At 45.5% G+C, this 23,964-nt stretch overlaps 2 protein-coding genes across 7 annotated transcripts in view; one reads left to right on the plus strand and one right to left on the minus strand.

The window, feature by feature from the left end:
• The first annotated feature begins 1,203 nt into the window (after positions 1-1,203).
• Positions 1,204-11,611, plus strand: setd6 (SET domain containing 6, protein lysine methyltransferase). Its single transcript, XM_060837839.1, has 9 exons — positions 1,204-1,284; positions 2,716-2,820; positions 5,288-5,432; positions 8,195-8,336; positions 9,133-9,327; positions 9,817-9,946; positions 10,310-10,490; positions 10,585-10,727; positions 11,254-11,611. The coding sequence occupies exons 1-9, from the start codon at positions 1,258-1,260 to the stop codon at positions 11,569-11,571; spliced, it is 1,386 nt and encodes a 461-aa protein (XP_060693822.1). The 5' UTR covers positions 1,204-1,257; the 3' UTR covers positions 11,572-11,611.
• Positions 11,612-17,497: 5,886 nt separating this feature from the next.
• Positions 17,498-23,964, minus strand: part of cnot1 (CCR4-NOT transcription complex, subunit 1) — a 159,222-nt gene continuing 152,755 nt past the window's right edge. For 5 of the 6 annotated variants that reach the window (XM_060838289.1, XM_060838294.1, XM_060838292.1 and 2 more), the window contains 4 exons: positions 20,760-20,940; positions 19,628-19,760; positions 19,095-19,229; positions 17,498-17,861 (listed from right to left, as the gene is read on the minus strand). In XM_060838289.1, coding sequence (XP_060694272.1) covers positions 17,783-17,861; positions 19,095-19,229; positions 19,628-19,760; positions 20,760-20,940 — 528 coding nt within the window. In that variant the 3' untranslated portion in view covers positions 17,498-17,782. Of the gene's footprint in view, positions 17,862-18,955; positions 19,000-19,094; positions 19,230-19,627; positions 19,761-20,759; positions 20,941-23,964 lie in introns of all 6 variants that reach the window. The other variant, XM_060838293.1, reaches the window with a different exon arrangement.

Here is a 23,964-nt window from a genome sequence, read left to right on the forward strand (position 1 = left end):
ACACTGACCCTCCGAAGAGCAATCCACCCAGACCCATTCCCCTACATTTACCCCTTCACCTAACACTATGGGCTGTGTCGTAACAATACTCAATGCACTGTTAAGCATACCAAACACTTTCTTCACTACCCCGTCTACCTCTACTTTTAAGGAATTATGAACCTGCATCCCAAGGTCCCTTTGTTCGGCAACAGTCCCTAGGACCCTACCATTAGGTGGTGAAGTCCTGCCCTGACTGGCGTTACCAAAATGCAACACCTTACATTTATCTAAATTAAACTCCATTTGCCACTGCTCAGCCCGCCTGATCAAGGTCCCGTCGTAGTGGAATAATCTCCTTCACTGACCTCTTAAGTTGTGCCAGTGCAGAAGTAGGCTAACTAGGTGGTACTTCTTTACACTGAGAATTGAGACTTGTGGAACATGGCTTGCATGGTGAACACAGTATTCCTTCAAGTGAGGTGTGTGTTTATGGCTATTGTGGAAATCTTTACAATCCTGTGACAGTCATCATCAGTGCAATTTTAGGTGCTGTTTTTATCAGCTCAGGAGGAAAGTCAGGAATTTTTGCAAGCCTGTTTTCCCCTTGGTTGGCCTGGCTCTGTGTCTCTGGTTTGGAACGTTGAAAGGGGCACCGTAACTGTGTGGACGGCCATCTATGTGTGTCTACACCCAGAAGTTTCTGGTGGCCAATTCCACTTCCTCGCAGATGTCCTGGGATTAAAATCCTGGAATTATAGAGAGAAAATGCTGATAATGCACAACAGATTTAGATTAGATTAGATTTTAGAATAGATTCTCTACAGTGTGGTAACAGGCCCTTCGGCCCAACCAGTCCACACCGACCCTCCGAAGAGCAACTCACCCAGACCCATTTCCCTCTGACTAATGCACCTAACAACATGGGCAATTTAGTATGGCCAATTCAGGGTTGGAGAAAGAAAACAAGAGTTATTGTTCCACTTTGACCTGTCAGTGGCACAGGATAGTGGAGAGAAGCCATGTTTTTTAATCGAGGCTGTGGAGAAGGCAGAGGAGAAGCTCTGGACACTGAGATGGGGTTATATCTCAGAGACAGCCATCCCTGCAGCTGGGCGGCCATATTGGAAAAGGTCTTTGGGGGATAATTGCAAATACGCATGCGCGTCCCCGTCAAAGGTCGAAGGTGATGCCTCCTGTGAACCGGAAGTGTTTTGTGTGAGTGAGGCGGGGAATGAGGGCAGCAGCGCCGGGCCGTTAGCAGCCGGAGGCGCGAGGATGGCGTCGAGGGCGAAGCGGCCGAAGGTGAGGCCAAGGCCGAGAGAAACCTCCCCGACCCCCGGGTCGGGATCGAGAGTTTCCCTCAACCCCTGGGGACACAGATTCCCTCACCCACCCCCACCCCCACCCCCACCCCCACCCTGCCCGGGGAGGGACTGGGGGCTGGGGGACTGGGGCCTGGGGCCTGGGGGCTGGGGGACTGGGGGACTGGGGCCTGGGGCCTGGGGGCTGGGGGACTGGGGGACTGGGGGACTGGGGGACTGGGGGCTGGGGGACTGGGGACTGGGGACTGGGGGCTGGGGGCTGGGGGCTGGGGGACTGGGGGACTGGGGGGCTGGGGGCTGGGGGACTGGGGGACTGGGGGCTGGGGGACTGGGGGGCTGGGGGACTGGGGGACTGGGGGCTGGGGGACTGGGGGACTGGGGGCTGGGGGACTGGGGGACTGGGGCCTGGGGCCTGGGGGGCTGGGGGCTGGGGGACTGGGGGGCTGGGGGACTGGGGGACTGGGGCCTGGGGGACTGGGGCTGGGGGCTGGGGGACTGGGGGACTGGGGGCTGGGGGACTGGGGGCTGGGGGACTGGGGGACTGGGGGCTGGGGGACTGGGGGACTGGGGCCTGGGGGCTGGGGGACTGGGGGGCTGGGGGCTGGGGGCTTGGGGGCTGGGGGGCTGGGGTTGGGGGCTGGGGGGGGGGTTGGGGGTTGGGGACTGGGGGCTGGGGTTGGGGATTGGGGGCTGGGGGGCTCGGGGTTGGGGATTGGGGGCTGGGGGGCTCGGGGCTGGGGGCTGGGGGCTCTGGTTTGTCCCGGAGCTGAGGCGGTTTTCATGGGCAGGGGTGTGTTCTCTATTTAATTCTCGTTGTTATCCTTTGGTTTATTTAGTGTTTTTTTTGTGGTGAGTGCACTTCAGTTTCTGGTCAGTGGTACATTCCACCCCCCCCACCCCAAGAAGGGTGATGGTAATGATGGGGATTCGGGGGGTGGGTGACCATCAGCCATGAGCTGGGCATTGCCTGGTATCTGTACAGTCTGAATGTTACCTCATTGTAGGTTGAGGCTGACAATCCCTATTCCCTCTCCCCAGGCCCCCTTGACCCTGCTCCCATTGCCCCCCCTCACACTCTACTCCCCCACTCTGTACTCCCCCTCCCTCCCCAACCCCTGCACTCCCCCTCACTCCCCCTCACTCTGTACTCCCCCCCCCCCCCACTCTGTACTCCCCCAACCCCCCACTCTGTATTCCACCTACCCCCCCACTTTGTACTCCCCCCAACCCCCACTCTGTACTCCCACCTCCCCACCCCTCCCCCGACTCTGTACTTCCACCTTCTCTCTCCCCCCGTCCCCCCACTGCCCAAATGGGTGGTGTGAGAGTCAGGGCAGTGTCTCAGAGCTAACCGAGCTAGCCCACTGCTTCTCTGCGTGATCTCCTCTTGGCTTTTCCTCCCACACGGCAGGTGGAAACAGCAGAGGCGTCCGCAAATCAGGATCACGAGACAGCGAACGGGCTGGTTCAGTTCCTGGACTGGTGTGAGCAGTCAGGGTTGCTGCTCAGCTCAAAGGTGAGAGAGTGAGAGCGTGTGAAAGTTTGTCCATCGGGCCGACTGTGAAAACATCTCTTCTAATGAAGAGCAGCCGGACTCAAAAGTCATCTCTGCTTTCTCCCCACAGATGGTGCAGAGTTTCTCTAGCAGTTTCTGTTTTTGTTTCAGAATTGCATTTGTTCCTGGTTATGAATTTTTGAGCTCCACAGTGTCTCCTTGCAGGACTTTCATAGAATCCCTACAGTGTGGAAACAGGCCATTTGCCCCAAAATTCCACACTGATCCTTCAAAGAGTATCGCACTCAGATTCCTTCCCCTTCCCCTATTACTCTACATTTCTAGTTGACTAATGCAACTAGCCTACACATCCCTGAATACCATGGGCAATTTAGCACGGCCTGTTCACCAGACCTGCACATCTTTGGCTTGTGGGAGGAAACTGGAGCACTAGGAGGAAACCCACGCAGACACAGGGAGAATGTGCAAACTCCGCACAGTCAGTTGCCAGAGGTGGTACTGATGTGGACCACTTCTGCTGGTAGTTCACTCCCCTCTCCCCAGGAATGATCTGTGCCCATGCAGTGATGTTCTTGAGCCTGGCACCAAAGAAGTGATGTACCATCTGGAATTCACGTCCGTTGCTGCCAGAAATTTGGCGTTTCTCTCCTTGTTACACAACCTTTCCTGTGTGCCAGAATAGCCCTAGTGCCTTGGACTTAGCTGTGGCTGCTCAGAGCCCCCTGGCTTTCAGATATGAGTATCAGTTGAAAATGCAGTCATGGGAGCCCTGCACGACCCACCTTGATCACCAGGTGTTCTGCTGCATTGACAGAAGATGCTGCTCAGCCCCCAAAACCCCAATCTCAAGCTCTGTCAGCTGTATGAGACTATCTGTCCAGGACATGAGTTCTGAAATCCCCTTTTATCACTGGATTTAATCAGTGATTGCCCTGTCATGATTTTATTTGAGCTGCTAAGAAAAAAACAGCCTAAATGTTTTGATCTAGTTTAAGTCATACCTTTAAAGTACTTATTCTATGTCTTTCCCCCTCTTGTGTTTACAATGATGCCATTTTCGCAGATTCATCTGTTAACTGCAGACTGTTGCTACCATCCTGTCTAGTCGCAATGTTAATCAGGAGCAGTCCATTCAGCTCCTCTGTCATGGTGCTGTGCCTTTGTTGGAAGAATTTGTGAAGTTATGCCTTTGTTTCTGAGTTATCAATGAAGATCACAATTATTATATTTGTAATGTAATGGAAATAAGCCATTTGGCCCCTAAGTCTGAGCTGGATCAATCCCTTTCTCTCCTGTCCAGCAACTTCATTTCCCTCAAATAAGCAGCTGCTCTGCTCAAGGCAGCAAGAAATTACAGAGTTGTGAACCTATCCCAGTCCATCACAAAAAGAGCCTTCTATCCAGTATTCCTGCTGCCTTCGGAAAGCAGCCAACATACTCAGAGCTCTCCCGCCCTGGTCATGCTCTCTTCCACTCTCTTCCTTTGGGGAGAAGAAACAAACGTTTGAAAATACATACCAACAGATTCAAGAACAGCTTCTTCCCTGCTGTGATCAGACTTCTGAACGGTGTCCTTATATATCAAGAGTTGATCTTTCTCTGCATCTTTTATGTAGCTGTAACAGTATTTTCAGCATTCTGTTCTATTACCCTGATGTACTTAGGTAAGGCAGGATTTGTCTGGATCGCACGGAAAAAATAGTTTTCACTGTATCTCGTCACGTAACAATGATAGATAAAATAAAAATCCAGTTTGTTTTTGGCAGCGTTAACTTTCTTTGCTCCCAGCATGTTTGTGCACAGAATGTTCCAAACCATTACCACCCATTATATTTTAAGAAAAGCTTCCTTATTTACCTGCCTGCATCTCTTACCCGATACCTTAAAGATATGCACCTATTCCTTGAGTGATCAGCTAATTGGAACAGCTCCTCTTCTACCTTATCTAAACTCTGTCATAACCTTGTACACCTCTATCAGATCTCCTCTCTCTTTCCTTTTCTAGCTTTCCGCTCTCAGCATTCGGGTCCCCCCCCTCCCCAAGCCCAACAATTAGTACTTGCAACCTCTAACACCCTTCCCATTCCTTACCACTTGGAATCCTATGCTTTTACAGTACAGACTGATGCCATTTGGCTTGGCCTGCTGGTGCTGGTTTCTAGAGTAGTCCCACTTAGTCCCCTGTTCCAGCAGCTTCCCAAAACCCATTTCAAATATATGTCCAGTTAATTGTTTTAAAAAAAAAAGTTGCTGTGGTATGTGTGTGATCCAGATTGCAAAACCCTTTTGTGTAAAATGTTTTCCCCTTTTCTATTCCTGTTCTTTTGCCGATTGTTCTATAATTTGTTCTGGTTATTAACCCGAGTTTGAATTCCTGCTTCCCTTTTCCATCCCTATGTTATAAAGGGAAGTGCAGTGACTCTGTGATTTGTACCATATGGTTTTTTTTGTTTCTTGGTTTCCCCAGGTGTATGTGAGTAGGGAGGGCACGGTGGCTGATTATGGCCTGGTGGCAAAGGATGAGATTGAAGAGGGAGAATTGCTCTTCTCTGTTCCCAGGTCAGCAGTACTCAGCCAGCACACGACCACTATCAGTGATCTTCTGAAGAAAGGTATGTTGGTCAGAAACGGGGACTGATGATCAGGCAAGGAGGGAGGGAGCAGTAGAAATGTACTACTGCATGTGCCACTGAAACTAACAGGGGCTTCTGAAAGCTCCCAGCTTCCATTCTCAACCTGTGATGAATCTGCTGTTGACCTCAGTGCCTTGGGCTTGGGGGTGTTGGCGAGTATCATCTGGAATGCCTGCATTTGAAGTTTCCAACATGGCCATTGGGAGCTGGTCAGCATCTACAGGGGAGGGAGATTGGGGATTACGTTCATACATCGAGATAGCACAGAAGGAGATGATTCAGCCCATTGAGCCTGTTCTACCAGTTTAAAAGAGCTGTGCAATTGATGCTTCTATCCTGCTCTTCTCCCATAGCTCTGCAGTTTTATCCATTTCAACATGATTCCAATTCCTTTTTGGAAGTTGTCATTGAATCAAGGAAGTAGCAGCTGGTGACCCCGGGAAATGTTTCAAAACCCACATGGCAATTGAGAGATTTAAATTCACTTAAATAATTCTTTTATTCATTTGTGCGATGTGGGTTTTGCTGGCTGGCCAGCATTTATTGTCTATCCCTAGCTGCCCCTGAGAAGGTGGTCGTATTTGAGATGCTGCAGTCTGTGGAGTGTGGGTCTATTCGGATTAATTCCTTCCTTTAGACTTCATATCAGTTTAATTGAGTGGCTCTTTGGTCATTTCAGAGGGGCAGTCAGTAGCCAATTATATTGTTGAGGGTCTAAGGTTACATATAAATCAGACTATGTAAGGATGGCAGATTTCCTTCTCTAAAGGACATTTATGAATCAGATGGGTTTTTAGATAATGAAATCATGGTCAATAGACAATAGTTGCAGGAGTAGGCCATTCTGCCCTTCGAGCCTGCACCACCATTTATTGTGATCGTGGCTGATCATCCTCAATCAGTATCCTGTTCCTGCCTTATCTCCATAACCCTTGATCCCACTATCCTTGAGTGCTCTATCCAACTCTTTGTTAAACGAATCCAGAGACTCATCATCGCTGGATTAGGCTTGAATTCTAGATTTATTATTTGAATTTTTAAAATGCTATAATCCATTGGAGAGGTTTGAATATTGCCCATCCATAGCAGCCCTTAAGAAGGTGCATGAGCTGCCTTTGTTATGGAAAGTGGGCAGGAAAATGGAGTTGAGGCCGAGATGAGATCAACCATGATCATATTAAATGATAGACCAGCTGGAAGGGCTGTTTCTTGAACTGCTGTAGGTTGACCCACAATGCCATGAGAGAGGGTTTTCCATGATCTTGATCCAGTGACAGTGAAAGGATGGTGAGTGGCTTGGAGGGGAACTTACAGCTGCTGCCCTTGTCCTTCTAGATAAAAGTTGTAGGGTTGTCAGATACTGTCAGAAGATCCTTGTTGAAGTTATGCAGTGCACCTTGTGATAGTATAGAATACTGACGCTGCATTGGTGGGGAGGGGAATGAATATTGGTAGTGGCTGACAGGTCGCTTGTCAAGTGGGCGTTTTTGTCCTGGATGGTGTAAAGCTTCTAGGAGCTGCACTCATCAAGGCAATTGGAGAGTATTCCGTCACACCCCTGAAGGGGAGTATTCCGTCACACCCACACCCCTTGTAGATGGTGGACAGGCTTTGAGGGGAGAGGTCATGCGTTATTTGCTGCAGTGCTCCTAGCCTCTGACTTCCTCTGGTAGCCACTGTATTGATGTGACTGGTCTATTTCAGTTTGTGGTCAATGTTAACCTTACAATGGAGGGATGGTCATTGAAGCAACTGAAGTTGCTACCCTGAGGAGCTGGTGTCAAGATGTCATTATGCTGCTATCTCCCCTAAATAAACCTGGAGTTAAAAGGCTAACCTCAGTATTGGCAGCTATGGAACTATAAGTTTGTTGTAAATTCATGGAAGGAAATCTGTTGATCTGATCAATAATTGGTCGTGCATAACTCTTTACAGCCCCCTCAAAGTGCACGACTCGGTTGTTCCAAAGTGCTGTGAGAAAGGCCAGGAATAAAATGTACAGAATTGACCTAGTTGCTATGCTGTGGAAAATCCTCCCTTGCATTGGGGCCTTGTGCCAAAACTATTCACAGAATAGTTGAACAACAACTTGTGGCATCAGAGCAAAGAAAGGCAAGGACACACCACCAACTGCTCTCTGCTGAGGAATCAGTATATGAATATGAGAAAGGGGAATATTGCCCCAGTATGTCCTGTCCACAGAAACCCAGACAAATCCAACCCTGCTAATTGCCACCCCATCAATTGTCTCTTAATCATCAACAGAGTGATATCAACAGTGCAATGCAATGACATTCACTAATGCTCAGTTTGGCTTCAGGTAGGATCACTCCCCTCCAGACCTCATTACAATTGTGGTCCAGTCTTGAACAAGACCTGATCTTGAGGTGAGAATGACTGCCGTGGACATTAAGGCAGCATGTAGCTGTGTGACATCAAGGAGCCCTCTCGAGATTTGGACGAAGGTGTGAAGGTTGAGGGCCTGTTGAGGAGTGATAGGCATCCAGAGGATGCGGTCTGCTGTGCTATGTGTGTGAAGGAGTCTCTAGCACTGGCTGTGAATGCTCTATCCTTGTCGGTCTCTAGCACTGGCTGTGAATGCTCTATCCTTGTCGGTCTCTAGCACTGGCTGTGAATGCTCTATCCTTGTCGGTCTCTAGCACTGGCTGTGAATGCTCGATCCTTGTCGGTCTCTAGCACTGGCTGTGAATGCTCTATCCTTGTCGGGTGTCTTGTTTCAGAGGCAGCAGCGTTGGAGAGCCCTTCAGGCTGGGTCCCTCTGCTGCTTTCCATGATGTTTGAGATCACGAGCAGTGAGTCCCGTTGGAAGTCCTACTTCTCCCTCTGGCCTGACTTCAGCGGCCTGCATCACCCGATGTTCTGGTAAGGAGCTTCTATTAATGATGTCTGTGGTGCCACCAGTCACATTTCATTCTTGTGTCTCAGAAACATGGTCTGTTGACCAGCTGAACTGAGCCAGCAGGTACATTGATCTTAAACAAACTTTCTTAGGCAAAACGAATGCTCAGAATTTGACCTCAGCCCCAGATCCTCAAGCTCCCCTTCCCCCTCGGAATACACCTCACTGTGTCACCGCTGCCCAACCTGCCCTCTGCTGGCCATTGGAGTAGCTGCGTGCTCCTTGTTCAGACCCTAATGTGATGGCAGTGAAGAGACAGGAACTTTGGAGTAGGCCAGAGCTCCTCAGGAGCCTGTGCCACCATTTGATTGGTTGCGGTGTCAACTCTGTGATTCCTCAGTGAACATAGCTTTGTCTAACTCAATCTTCAATGTATTCAACAACCCAGCCTCCATTACTGTCTGGGCAAGAGAATTCCACAGGCTGACCACCTGGTTTAAAAAAAATCCCAATGCCATCTTAAAAGGGTGACTTCTTATTTTTAAACTCTGCCCCCCTGTTCCTAGTATCCACCCTTGTAGCTCCTGAGGATCTGGTATATTTCAATACAATTGCCTCTCATTCCAAACTCCACTTGGTACAGGCAGATCCTGTCAACCTTTCTCCATTACATAAACCCTTCAATCCAGGTGCTCTTAGTTGGTTCTGTGGTCCTTGTTTAAGTCAAACTATAACCTGTACTCTTCCAGCTCCCCCACTCTGGTCTGTTACAACATGACTTATTCTCTGACATGAGTAATTGCAGGTTTGTATATACAGGTCCGAGGAGGAGAGGAACCGCTTACTGCTGGGCACAGGGGTGGCACTGGCTGTTGAGAAGGATCTGATCAACATCGAGGAGGAATATAACAGCATTGTGCTGCCTTTCATCAAATCTCACCTCAGCACCTTCGACCCACAGAAACACACCCTGGATCTTTACAAGAAACTGGTGGCATTTATCATGGCCTACAGGTGAGGGAGAGAGAATGTGTCCTCCCTGGCAGGGTGCTCCCCCTTCCCCCTATGTTCATCTGTGAACATCAGCCAGGCAAATCGACCAGGCTTTCTGCCAGCAGGCCGTGCCCCTTGGTTGGAATGAGCCAATGAGCTGTGGTATCCTCTTGTTGAAAAGCATTTCCTATGGGGCTGGAATCGTTACCCTGAGGAGGGTGTGAGACACTGGGTGTCTGTGTGGAATTGTTCCCCTCTTCACCCCCACCACCACGAGGAACCAGCCAGGGAATGACTTAACTGGTCTGCTTGTATTTACGGCGATTGAATATTTTGCACAGAGCTGGCCACCCCCATAGATGGTGGAGCCTGAATGAGGGACGGTCTGCTACATGCCTAGGCCTACGTATGTCCCCCTCTACCGAGGGCCCCGGGACTCTGGTGCTGCTGTTTCTCAGTGGTCAGGCGTGAGGACTATATGAAGCCTAAGCTTGGGTCTTAATCCTGCAGTTTCCAGGAGCCCCATGAGGATGAAGATGATGAGGATGATGATAAGGCACCAAACCCTCCCATGATGGTCCCAATGGCAGACATCTTGAATCATGTGGCCAATCACAATGCATGCCTGGAATTTGCACCAGTGAGTATCATGGAGGGGCAAGGTTTGGGGCATGAGAAGGGGGGAGGTGGATCAGGTGACAGCAGTAAGTTGGTGAGGAGGAGGGAGTGGTATATGCAGGAATGGACTGCTGTTACTGGGCAGTGCAACAGGAGGGGCAAGTGGTATGTGGCAGAGAGGGGGAGTGTTGGTGATTAGGGATGGTGCAGAGGTGTGTGGTGGGTGGGGAATATAGGAGGAAGGGACTGAGTTTAGTGGGTGGCCCAAGGATTGTAGTGAGAGCAGGAGGAGAGGTCAGTGAGTGGGAGAGAATTCTGTTTATAGATTGTTTAACATAGGTAATGTGAGTTGTTACATTTTATGTTTTTACCTTTGCTTTTACAGGAATGCTTGAAGATGCTGTCCATCAGGAAGATCAGCAAAGGTGAAGAGATATTTAACACGTATGGACAGCTTGCTAACTGGCAGCTTCTGCACATGTATGGCTTTACAGAGCCGTATCCGAGCAACACACACGAAGCTATGGACATCCGAATGCAGACCGTCTATGATGCTGCCTTGCAAGGTTGGTCTTGGAGCAATGTAACAAGGCCAAGCAGACGTTCAGGAGGCTGCAGATTGGAGAGGAGGTTTGACCAGAATATCCTTTGTGTTTTAAGCTGTGCACACAGAGGAGGAGAGGAAGCTGCTGAGGGAGAAATGGGAATTCCTGACTGAGTTGGAAATAGTTGGAGAAGAAGGAGACTTTGTGATTGGCCAGTCAGGAGTCCTGACAGAGGAGGAACTTTACAGTACTCTGAAGGTGAGGACCAGCTCCCGTTGAGTTCCGTATTTCATTGCTCTCTGTAGTTCTCTTTCAGTCTGGTTGGTGTTTTGTACAATTATTTATGGGTGATAGTGGAGGGTAAAGAGGCTCATTTTCAGCTGGGGTTTAATGGATGCTTAAAATCTTAAGCATTTTGATAATTTTTTTCCATTTTATTTTTGTTTGTGGCAATCAGACTTCACATATATAGTATATACAAAGTACTCCGAGGTGAAAATGAGAAAAGGTGCTTAATAAAATACTGAAATAAAAACAGTAAACTGTGCATGGAATACACTACCTGAGGGTGGAGTCAATGCTTTTGAAAGGAAACTGGATAAAGGAGCTGCGAGTATTTGTAGGCTGTGGGATTAAGTGCACAATATACAAGGGCCCACGAATCTCTCATACTGTTTCCCTGCCGGGTTCCTATTCTGTGAGAAGTAACTATCATCTCAGCTGCTTATTATTGCAGCCTCAAAACTCACCTGCATTTTCTTTCCTCTTTCTGACACGTGAGCAGGTTCTGAGCATGACCTTGGAGGAATTTGAAGAATACAAGGCCAATGATGGCTGGGAGGACGACGATGAGGAACAGGAAGAGGATCTTTCCAGCCTTGACAATGCAGTCATACCCAAACTGAAGCCTGCTTGGAAGCAACTTCTGCGCAACACTGTGACAATGAGACTAAAATTGTACAGCTCAGGACTAAAAGAAGAGGAAGCTGCCCTAGCCAATGAGGAGGCATACCGCCAGCTCAGTAAACGGGAACGTGACTCGCTGCAGGTCCGATACGCACAGAAGTTGATTTTGCATCGACTGTTGGAGCTGACTGCATAGCACATCAGCAACTAAGGAATAAAATATTGTCTTTATAATATTCTTGTTTGAATTGTTATTTTTGTCTTAACATCCACTGTGCCAGAACCCAATGTGAAGGATTCTCTGGTTTACGGCCAGATTATATTTCCATAGCTAAATAATTCCGTTAAATCATTTCCCCATTGGGAAGTTCTTCCCAATGTCCTTCCAGTTATTATGCTTCCTGGTATTGTGGAAGGGTCTGAAATGAAATGTTTTGACAAACCATTCTTTGGCACTGGATCAACCTTTGTTGAGGTTAAGAACTACTTTTTGTCACTCAAGCAAATCTTAAAAGTTGTTATTTGTTTATTAGAAGGGGAATGGAATTAAAAGTAGTGATATCTTTGAGTACTCTGTCACTTTCCTTAAAGAATGAGACCAAAACTTATCAATGGCCAAAGATGTGTTAAATTGGTCATGTTAAATTGACCGTGTTGAGAGATGTGCAGGTTATTCATAGGAAATGACATGGGGTGGAGGGGGGTGGGAGGAGCTGTATTTGGGTCAGATACTGCTCAGGTCTGTACAAACTCATTGCGCTCAATAATCTCCTGCACTGTAGGGATTCTGTGATTTTAATCGAGTGGTTCCATTTGACTGTTGAGATGGGGGGGGGGGGGGGGGGGTGTCTGTATCCACTGAAGTTCTAAGTTTCAATAAGGTCAGCTCTCATTCTCCTGAAGGGATATAACAGGCTGGATGCTGCAAGTGCTTTTCCCCTGGTTGCAGAAATGAGAACAAGGGGAGAGGATTTTCAAAATAAGCCTTTTAAAGGAGGATGCTAGTTCTGTGGAATCCTCTTTTACAAAGAGCAGTGGAGGTGGTGTCTTTGAATATACTTAAGGGAGTCGATCAACTTATATCTCAAGAGCTGACATTTAGGCACTGTTCCTTGCATGTAGTTTTATTTGCAGTAATAAACTGAAATACTCTGTAGTTTGAAGCATTCAGCTGGTCGAGGCATGAAGTAGCTCCAGTTTCCTGCTCTCCCTTTATTTTGTTTATAACTTGTGCAATATCCTATACTTGCCACAGTAGTAAGTCAGCTTGAAACAAAGGATATGAAAAACTATAGTTAGATAAAAAATATTTAAAACAAACAGGGAGGTAACGGCATAGTGATATTGTCTAGATATTCAATGGTTTGGGAACTCAAATTTAAATTCCACCACAGCAAATGTCCGATTTGAACTCAATTTTAAAAAATCTGGGATCAAGAGTCTAATGATGACCATGCATTCACTGCTGATTAGTAAAAGGTTTTTTTTTGACAATGTCCATTAGGGAAGGAAACTGTCTTATCTTTACCTGGTCTGGCCTGCACTTGGCTGACTCTTAACTGCCCTCTGGGCACTAAATGCTGGCCTAGCCAGTGATACTCACAGCTCAGGAATGAATAAAAAAAAGTTAAGGACAGGAGGATATACAAAGTAACGTATTCAGAGCCTTGCTTACATCTTCTGCATGAGTATTGTGTCTCACTCCCATTTCACAGAGGAGGAGTGGTGTAGCCACAATTGTTTAAAAAAGAGTGGAATGTGCCAAGTTGGATCCAAAGTTAGCTCAGTGACAGGTAAATGATCAATGATTAGAAAGTGATTTCCAGTGGCATGATTGGAAAATCTGCAACGAAACAAAAATTGGCTGGATAGGTAATGAGATAGCTGGTGACTGGAAATGCTATCAATGGCTGAGTTGAATGGGCAGAAATGTGAGAAGTGGAATCCTATCTGGAATGTTTGTGGAGGGTCAACCAGTATAGGTGCACACAGTAAAAATGATAGTGAGTGTAGAGGATGTGAAAAATCTTGTGTACATCCAAATATTCTTGAAAATGGCTGGACAGGTTAAAGAAAGCAGTAGGCCACATGTGGAATTTTTGTCTACTGTCTTTCCTGTAAATGTGGACCAAAACAGAGGAGATTTACAAGAATATTGCAGCAATGGGGAATGTTTGAATAGGCCAGGATTACTTTCCCATTGATAGACAAGACTGAGGAAGGAACTTAATTGAGGTGCACAAAATCATTAGGTACCAAGAGAAAAAAAAATTGCCAGGCTAATGATCAGAGGTGAAATCAAAAGGAAAAAACATTTCCACCCAGATGGTGATGGATATCTGGAATCCAGACTGATTTGGTGGTTGACAACTTTTTTTTTATCAACTAGGTAAAAACAATGACTGCAGATGCTGGAAACCAGATTCTGGATTAGTGGTGCTGGAAGAGCACAGTTCAGGCAGCATCCAAGGAGCAGTAAAATCGACGTTTTGGGCAAAAGCCCTTCATCAGGAATAATGAATCCCGAAACGTCGATTTTACTGCTCCTCGGATGCTGTCTGAACTGCTGTGCTCTTCCAGTACCACTAATCCAGAAACTTTTTTTTCAGTCAACTAAACATGATGAGTCTGGCCATAAGGGGAGACTCCATAAGTGGAGGTGCCGACTGCCTGCTCCTCTTCTGTGGTTACTTTAGAACCCAGGCATCGCTGGGAAAGGAGCACACTGTGTAATGGAGTGCATTGCATTATTTCCCCCTCCAACTCTATTTTTATTTAATCCCTACCCTCCCCTTCACCGTTTGATCACACAGCATTACCCTTTGATGTGAAGGGCACTGCTTGTCACAGGTCACTCGCGGGAGTTTCCTTTCTTCCTGGTGTTGGAAATTCGAATAAAGATTTGTGCACCTTGCCTTTCACTGTCTCTCACACCTGCGTGTGTACACACACGTGCCAGGGAAAAATAAGCACTACCACAGTTAGGCAGTAGTGTGGGGGTTAAAAAAAAACAAATATCAGACAAAAAAAAATCATGATGAGCTGAATGGCCTTTCTGTGCCATAATGATTATTATTTTTCACTCCTGTTAACCCACCCAGGTTAACTCAAACTAGTGCCTTCAGAGTCAGGCTTTTTGCTTTGTAACAAAAAGCCAAACTTGTATAAGGAAGAAAAGGTACAAAAGCAACTTGACACCCATAACTGATTTCTGCCTAGTTAGTCAACCCACAGGCCAGAGCATACAGTTTTGGTACATGGCCTGCAACGTGAAAAAAATCTGCCAGGTTTCAATTTCTTAATCATTACTTACAACATCTCAATGCACTATTGCTAAGTTTGCAGATAACACAAAAAATAAATTGGAAGGGCAGTAGTGATAGTGTTTGTAGAGGGAGATAAACAACTTGAGTGAGCAAAAACTTGGCAGATGGAATATAATGTGGAAAATTAGCCATGCAAGAAAAACTATTCACGTCCAGCAGAGTGAAAGATCAGAGGACTCATTAAAATATGAAATATTGTCATCTTTTGATCTGATGACGAATGGATTTTTCTGAAAGCAAACTGGTCATTCTTGGTCAGCAGTAACTCATCTCTTTGTTAAATAGACTTCGGAGACTCTGCTGCTGCTGAAGTACAAAAACTGAGAAATGTTTTCAAATAGAACAAATGCCGAATGAGTGCAGGCAATTGAATCAACTAATTCACTTTAAGAGGAGGTAGCTGGAGGATTAATTGGGTTCATTCCTTACAAAAATGTCCCAAAAACAGCAGTTCCAAAGAAAGTGATGATTGCCCTATTTCCTCTAGCATGAAAAAAAACCTATGGTCAAATCACAAGCCTTAAACTATTTGGAGGAAAAAAAAGCCTATCCTGAGAATGCATCACAATAAGTTTCCAGAGCTAGACAAAGACGAACTCAGGTCAGCTCTATAAGGACGCAACTTGTCCTCATAGGAAACCTTGGAAGATTTGCCATTTATGAATGATGATGATGAAGTGCCTTACATGCCAGAGACTAAAAGCATAAATGGAAAATGATGCCACTTCACATCTTAAAGAGCATCCATCAGAACTAAGAAGAGGTCTTGCCAAAACTATATAAGGCACAGTGTTCGAGCACAGCTAGAACACTGAAGAGTTTTTAATGCCTTATCTAAGGAAAGATATACTTGCACTGGCAACAGTCCAGTCAAAGTTCACATGGCAGAAAGCAGGTATGGTGGGACTGTCGAAGGACTGGGCTTGTACTCATTGAAGTTTAGAAGAATAAGCAAGCTCTTGAAACAAGGTTCTTGGAGGACCTAAGGGTAGATGCAGAGAGTTTGTTTCCCATTTGGCAGAATTTAGGACAGAGAGGAAGAGGAACTTCTTGAGGTTAGAGAAAGTGTGGAATTTCTTACTATAGAGGGCTGTCAAGTCTGGGAAGTATATTCCAGATGAATGCTCAGATTTTTAATCAATAAGGTATTCAGGGGCTTCTGGAGAAAAGACAAAGTGGAGCTAAGGATGATCATGTCAGCCATCATCTTACCAAATGACAAAGCAGACTCAATGGGGCCAAATGGCCTAAATCTCTCCTATTTTTATTGTACAGCAAATAGTATGATGAGTCTGTTGGATGAGGACGACATTACATTCAGCTTTACAAGAGTTTGGTGACGCTTTCTTTAGTGGTACTAGGAGAACCTGTGGCCTGGTACAGCGAGAAGAAAACTGAAGCAATGTTTTTCTTATTTTTCAAGGTCGAGTTCTCTCAGATCCTCAACAACATAACTTAGGCCATCTCAAAATGCATGCGATGACTCTCACCGACACATTTGGCAATCGAATAACGTTTTTCTCAAGGCAACATAAGAAATGGGAAAACTAATCTGCACCCCTTCCTCCAAAGTACATTGAAGGTTGCAGCTCCAGGAGATTCCAGTGTTCAGCAGTCAGCTGCCACGAGCCCAGATCCAGGCTTGTCAAGGAAGAGTTGAACATGTTTCACTGCATGTGGTGGCGTGTGTGTTGTAGACTCTGGATGTCTGTTATCGGAAATTCTCCATGTCAAGCACCCCTCACCCGGATGAGTAGACCAAGAGGGGAAAAACTCAGGCAGCAACGTAGCAAGTGGACTTTGGGATGGCTTGTGAATGAGGTCACTGTATGGAAGGATCAGATTGAGGCAGATAATGCTGAACAATTAACACAGGCTGGTTCTGAGCATTCTTTTTCAGCAAGTTTTAGGTGTGAGCTCATCTCCCAAATATAGTAAAAATAAAAGTCAAATGTGAACTGCTTAAAATTAAAAGTACAGATTGACAGATTAATGAATTGTTCTGTTAAAAAGATGGATAATCAGATTCAGAACCAACCAGGGTTATACCATGAACACATTCCTAAACTTTAGTGTCTAAAGGCAATAAACAAAGAGGAGGTTGCTGCATGACATGGGTTTTAATGCATTAACTACAATATGCTTACATACAAGAGTGTTAAGTGGCAGAACTAGAGCCAAGGAAACTACAAAGACTACAAAATACAACACATGGACCAATACATTTACAAAACAACATTCAAAATCCTTACAAAATGGCCTGTATTGGTCCTTGGTTTCTTTTTTACAAACTTAATCGACTCCGTGCCGCAAAACTGGCTCTTTTTATCCCACAATTTACAGAATTCAGGGAGAACCTCTTGTTTTCCTTCGCATTAACATGGTGTATGCTGCACTCAGCCTGGGACACACCCTTTTGGCTTATGGACAGAAGGAGCTGCTCATCTTAAAGACCAAAACTTCAGAAACTTAAAATAAAAACTTCTTTTGCAAACCATACTGCATCTCCATACCACTCTGGAGAATATTTTCTTTACACATATTAGAAAGAGGACAAATAAAAATTGATATTGCTCTTCAGCAAACCCCTCAACCACCTCCAAAATCAAAACTGGGAAAATTGCATCACAATAAAGAGCAGCTCCTGGACAAATGTGGGACGTGGCTGGAGTTTGGGACAGTGGGGTGAGGCGCGGGGCAATCTGTCCCAGACATGCTTCAATTGTCATCAGCTGCCAACAGGAATAATTGGGTAAAGTCAGTTTAATACAATTTGCACAGATGGAGATAGTCCAGTTTAAGGTTGCACTCCCTTTTATTTACATTGTTTTTTTTATATCATTTCAAATGATATTCACAGCATTTGTTTTTTTTTGGCCAAGTGACAAATGAAAAATAAAACATGTCCAACATGAAGTCAGTGCTTCACTGACTACTGTTCCTATGTCTGACTCATGCAGCTGACTGCATCGGATTGGAAGAACCAACAAGTTACACGACCAATGTCAGTTTCAAGAAAAACACAGGCTGCCCATCACTCTTTTCCATGTTGCATGTCCAAGATGGCGTTTCTTCATTATTTTAACTGGCGCCAGTGCCTTCCATTACTTGTTGTGCCTGTTTCTGTCCCATACAGCACTGAGCTACAGACTGGAACAACCTGCAAAACACACAGCAGCCAAGCATTATGCAGAAGTTACTGACAAACCCCCAAAACAAAGTGACCGCAGGAAAATGCTTTACAGCCAATGAAGCACTTCTGAAGTGTAGTCAATATTGGAAATGGGGCAACCATTTAAATGCACAGCAAGATCGAAAAAAGCTCCCTCCCCCCAGCTTTGAAACAAATGAAGAAATGTGTTAACTGGGGGACTTACACCAGAAGACCCCCACCATGTTTCTTCAAATAGTGCCACAGGAATGCTTGCATTCATCTAGAAGGTCAGACAGGGTTCTGGATTAAAAATCGGAGCTAAAAGGTGACGTCTCTGATGGTGCAGCAGTTTCTCAGTACCATACTGGAGAGTCAGCCTTGATTATGTGCCCGTATCTCTGTCGTGGGACCTGAACCCATAACTGCAGACTGAGGAGTCCTGTCACACCACCAATGTATGTGCATGTGTAAAGCTACTGATCATCAATGTACATTTCATACAGCATTACAATATTTAACACGACGTAATGTGGGGTAGTGCCATACGAGCGGTTCACAGGTTTGAGAGATACAGTAACAGCCCAATACTGGGGTAGGAGTGTAGTAGTAACAGGCTATACTAGTTTGCTTGGAACAAATGAAAACCATTGACCAAGGTTCCTGCTCTTCATTGTTAACTCAGAAGTCGTGTATGTGCAAAACAACCAGGGACCAAGGCCAATGCCCCTTACGCTGGGTCACACGGAATGGATTTTTTCCGCTCATCGTTATTTTAGTCACTCAAATGAACAGTTGAAGAGAAAAACAGAAATACAATATTCTTTTAAGATTACCAATTCACTGAACAGACTTCTCAAACATGCAGTTTGGCATTTCAACAGTTGAGGAAAGGGAACATTTGGAAAAGGTCAGAAGGAAAACTGGAACAGAATGAGAACCTGCGAGGAAGTAAACCCATCACACAGTGTTGAACAGTCCGGCTGCTCTACCTGCACAGTGCTCCTCAGCGCTGCGCGGACTCCCTCAGCGCTTCTGCAGGCAGCCTGATGCTTGAAACAAGAAAATTCTCAACTAAATACTAGTTTGGTTCAAGAGCATACCTGGGGCTCGGGTCAGATATTTGGAGAGAGGTATAAGCTGCAACCTACAGAAGCAAAAGACAAACTCTCTCAATAATAACGAAAGATCTGACATCAGAGGAGGATTCAAGGAAATAACAATGCAACCCGAAGCACTTACTTTTCAATCTCAGGAGCACAGTGGACAAACTCGTGGTTCCAGAATTTGAAGGCGGGGTTTTTAATCAGCTCAATGAAGGTGATGAGGAGCCCCCATGGGTGAGGCCTGTTTACAATCAGCCTCTCCAACAGCACCCTGACAGGAAGTGAAAAGCAGCAGGGTCACAATTCAGGCTCGTGGCTTCCGTAGTTTCTTAAATGGTTGTTTGAATCAGGTCAGGAAATGCAGATAGCAAAATCTTACTGGTTAATGATAACATTTTGCATATTAAACTCAAAAACTATGCAGGCTGCAGCTGCTTTCTGTAAAAATTGTTACTTTGCATTCCAATTAAATTTGATCTCTCTTTGGTTATGATTTGATCTCTCCACCTGCAATACTGACAACCCAAGTTCAGGATCAATGTGCTGCAGTATCCCAAAGAGAGGCTTACAATCCATTCCAAACCATGAAAGAGATCACATTATTGGGCAGCATGAACTGAGGACAAAGATGCAGAAGTCGGGGCTGGGGGAACCTTGCTCGCTTCTCACCTGGTGATCTGCTCCTGGATAGCTTCGGTGTTGGCTTCAGCAAACAGATACAGCATAGTGCAGCTGAAATAGTGAGTGTGGCTGTTCGGGTAACGCAACTGATTGGCAATCGCATTCAGGAACAAGTACCGACCTGAAACATGGGAAACAAGAGTGATTATCCCTGATGCTCAGGAGATGGGCAACTTAAAACCTGACTGTACAATAATTCTCCAAAAGATGAACAAAACATCGCCGTTGTGTTTGCCTAACACACCGGCATTTTAATTCCCCAGCGAGCTGAGTGAGAGCAATAATCTGGCTTGATTATTGAATGGCATCTTTCAAAAAGCACTTCTGATTCAGAACGAGTTGAATCATTCCCCTGTGTCACCATCGTACCAACTGTTTGTTTCAAGGTGCTATTAACCAACTCCTAGTTGAGTGGCCACTATCGGTAGTGATAGTTTTCTGGGGAATAGAGCACAAGGAGAAAACAGATCCCCTGGGTTATATCAGTTTTCATTTTGTAGGATACATGCTATGGGCTAGAGGGGGCCAGGAAACTTCTCTTCCAAAGGTGCGCACACATGCTGGGTTTCACAGGATGGAAGGTGGCCAGTTTTCAAGGTGTCGGGTCACCAGTAGTACCAGTTTTATCAGGGAATGGACAAATCCACTTGCAAATTCTGCGGACGGAGCCACAAGTTGTCAGAACAACAGCCTGCAGTGTGACAAGCAGGAAAAATGATCACCACTGGTCGGGCCACACACATTTACTAGCAACAGGCAAAAACAGAATTCTGCATAGTGTCTTTAAGACATGAAAACTCTCTCGGAGACAATGATGGAAACAGGACTCCTTTTTGAGGTGATGAATAAAAGGAGAATGTGTGCGAATGGAAGAGATTTCAGAGAATCAGGACGGGTACAATACTTTACAAAGATTTTTCCACTCTCTAACCAACAAACTGAAGCCAACTACAGTGTTTCTACTACAGCCTGAGCAGGGATCAGTTGAACAACGCTTAGAAAACAAGCCAGAGAGCTTCTGATTGAAAAGATTGCCACTCCTCTCGATCTTCATGATGAAATAAAGGATGTTGAACAAAAACAGCAGATTCTAAAGTGTAAAAGCAGACCGGTGCCTTACCTTCTGTGTCAAGGTCGACAGCCAGGTTCTGGAAGATGTCCATGTGGGCAGAGTGTGTGATCGTGCTCATGGATGGTGTGCTGCCCTTGTTATGGATGTGAGCAATCGCCTGCGTCCCCACATACAACACCAGGGCATTTATTAGCTGGATGTTATACCGATTACCAGGTTCGTTTGATACCTGTAATAGAAAGAAAGGAGTGACTCCATTCTCCACTGAAATGTACTGCCCTAGAGCGTGGAATACACAAACTAACGGCGACTGAACACTGAACAAAAACAAGTGGATATGATTAATTGTCCACTTCCCTAGTCAAGATAACAAAATCAAAGTGTACCACCTCCTTTCCTGTCTCAATGCTGATCTGCTATTTGGCTAGGAAACTAATGCGTATTCACTCAGCAAGACCATGAAGGAAGTTAGTCTAATTTTATTCCCCCCCAATCAGTTCTGAAACATTGAACAAATGGGCATTGCTGTGACTGATACAGCTATCAGCAGTCCAGACCGTACAACACACTGGACTGTGTTCAGCACAGACAGCCTGAATGATCTGCTGTCTCAGATTCTGACCCAATACCAACCTCAGTCTGGTCACCAACAATCAGCAAACCGGAGAAGCAGAACGCAATGCAACCAATGAACATTCTAATATCTTCCATCAGGCATGACATTTTACCTGCCGGGATTACAGCGCATGAAGTGTTACATCTGCCAAACGATTTTTGTAATGATTACAACGGTCAGGTGAGCAGAGGAAACAGTGGCAAGGAGTGGGCTGAAAAACCGACAGACCCCGAGCCAAGTCACACTGCAGTGATAAGAAGACACCCCATAATCCAGCTGGCACTGCTTCCGTTCACGGTTAGCATTTCCCTCATTATTTCAGTCACTGCTGGAGAGATGGTCCGGTCAGGAATACAAGGCTTGGGTGCTGTCCAGATGGTTCTTGCTGGTTAATTTCCAGTTTAAACAGAAAACAACAGGCTATTTTTATAGAAGATTGCAAAGGAAATCTTGTGGATGCCAGAAGAAAAAAAATCTGCTAGATGGGTTCAAGCAAAAGCTTCATTCAGCTCAGCCAGAAATGTTGCCATAACGTTATGCACATTTTCCAAGCTCTTAGTTCGCGACTGGATATGACAAAGACCTCCAGTACAATAAACCATCGATGTTAAAAAAAAGTGTATACAGAATCTAGCAACATGGAGAAACACAAACTTCAGAATTATCGTGGACGCATCATTAAAGTCTGTGGCTGGTCCTGTAGCCCTTTCCCTTGGGAAGGGTAAGTGCCTACTTTCAGACAACTCCTTCCTATCTCTCCTGGACCATGACTCCACCAGTGAGTATGAAGCCATTGTGTTCAGAGCTGTCATGGACCTCCTCTTTGGGGATCTCCCCTCTGTTCCTAAACCCCACACCATCTGTTTCTACCTCCTCTTGTCAAAAAAAAATCAATTGAAAGGAACTGCCTTGGCAAACCCACTGCTTTGCCTACCCCACTGGGCTCATGTCTTCCCCAATCGTGTCCAGACTCTCAACCATGTCTAGCCCCACCATCACAGTAATCCTGCCCCCCCCCCCACTCCATTGTTCCAAACTAACTCCAGTCCCCTCCCACAATCCTTTCAATGAAACCACAAGACATATAAAAAAAAAGGCCACTGAGCCCAGAGTCTACTCCCCATCCAAGGAGATCATGGCTGATCTAATCGTTTTTGACTTTTCTCCCTTACTGATTAAAAATCTGTCCATCTCAGCCTGGACAGTCCTACGCAGTAAAGAATTCCACAGTTTCACTCTGTTCAGGGAGGAAATTTTTCCTCATCTCTGCCTTAAATGGACAGCCCTTATTCTGAGATCTGGTCAGAGACTCTCCCACAAGGGGGAGAAACCTTACCTACCCTGTCAAGGTCACTAAGAATACTGTATGTTTCGATAGGTTGATTTCATTCTCCTAAACTCAGAGAACAGGCCTAACATACCCAACCTCTCCTTCATACCCAGGACCAACTCGATGAACCTTTTGTGGACGGCCCTCCCTCTTAATGCCAGGATATTTTTCCCTTGGTAAGGGAACCAAAACTGTTCACAGTATTCCAGCTGTGGTCTAACAGGCACCTTGTATAGTTTGGCAAGACTTCTCTATTTTTACACTCTGTCCTATTCATATAAGTTGCTAACTTTTGTGATTCATGCACAGCAGCCGTCCAATTCCTGCAGTCAGTCTACATTTTAATAATAGATGCTATGTTCTTCCTGACGAACCTCATTTTTCCCCACATTATATTCCATCTGCCAAAAGATCATTTTGTCCACTCACCCGCCCTACAGCCTCTCTGCAGACTGCGTCATCCTCACCATTTGCCCCTCCATCTATTCTGTTTGTATCATCCACAAATTTGGCGATAAGACATTCACTTCCTTCATCCAAGTCACTATTATCTGTTGTGAATAATTATAGCTGCAGCCATGACCCCTCAGCCACTTCACTAGTTACAGACTGCCATCTGAACCTGTCCCTTAATTCCATTCTGTCTTCTACTAGTTACACAGTTCTCCATTCATGCTCCATTCATCCATGGGACCAGCAATGTTACGACAACACCTTCCTAACAGCAGATTGATCAAGTATTTCAGGTAATCAAGAGGTATGTATTATCGCAGTAAACCCTGACCAGGTAATGTTGCGAGACATCAGCCTCTCTCAAATAAATTATGTAAAGACATCAATACACCTCTGAAAATCAATGTAATAGAAACAATGTAGGAAATATACACATCACTGTTACACTTTATTTGTAAATACTCAGACATCATAGTACTGGAGGTATCTAATTTTTGCCAGTTTATTAAGAGTGCTGGTTAAAACGAAGTTTGCCATCCCCCCAAGACAATAGGCTCTCAAATTATCCTAATGTGTGACACCTCATTGAAGGCCTTTTGGAAATCCAAATCTCCCATTTTACTGGTTATCTTCCTGCTTGTTCCCTCTTCAAACACATTTTCCCCTTCACAAAGCCATGCTGACTCTGCTAGATTATTTCAGAATATTACGTTATTACATCCTTTGCAACAGATATCTGTCTATAGTTACCAGACTTTTTAAATAAAAGTGCCACACTCAATTTTCCAATCCTCTGGGACTTTACAGAATATAAGGATTCTTGAAAAGATTACTCCCAGTTCATCCACAATCTC

Source organism: Hemiscyllium ocellatum, chromosome 17, assembly GCF_020745735.1.
Source record: "Hemiscyllium ocellatum isolate sHemOce1 chromosome 17, sHemOce1.pat.X.cur, whole genome shotgun sequence".
Classification (NCBI taxonomy): domain Eukaryota; kingdom Metazoa; phylum Chordata; class Chondrichthyes; order Orectolobiformes; family Hemiscylliidae; genus Hemiscyllium; species Hemiscyllium ocellatum.

Bases quoted from the DNA above. Each gene is read 5' to 3' on its own strand.
- setd6 (XM_060837839.1), top strand. From the start codon at position 1,258: ATGGCGTCGAGGGCGAAGCGGCCGAAG. The intron at 2,821-5,287 runs GTGAGAGAGTGA...TGGTTTCCCCAG, and splicing joins GGTTGCTGCTCAGCTCAAAG to GTGTATGTGAGTAGGGAGGG. The intron at 10,491-10,584 runs GTTGGTCTTGGA...TTGTGTTTTAAG, and splicing joins CTATGATGCTGCCTTGCAAG to CTGTGCACACAGAGGAGGAG.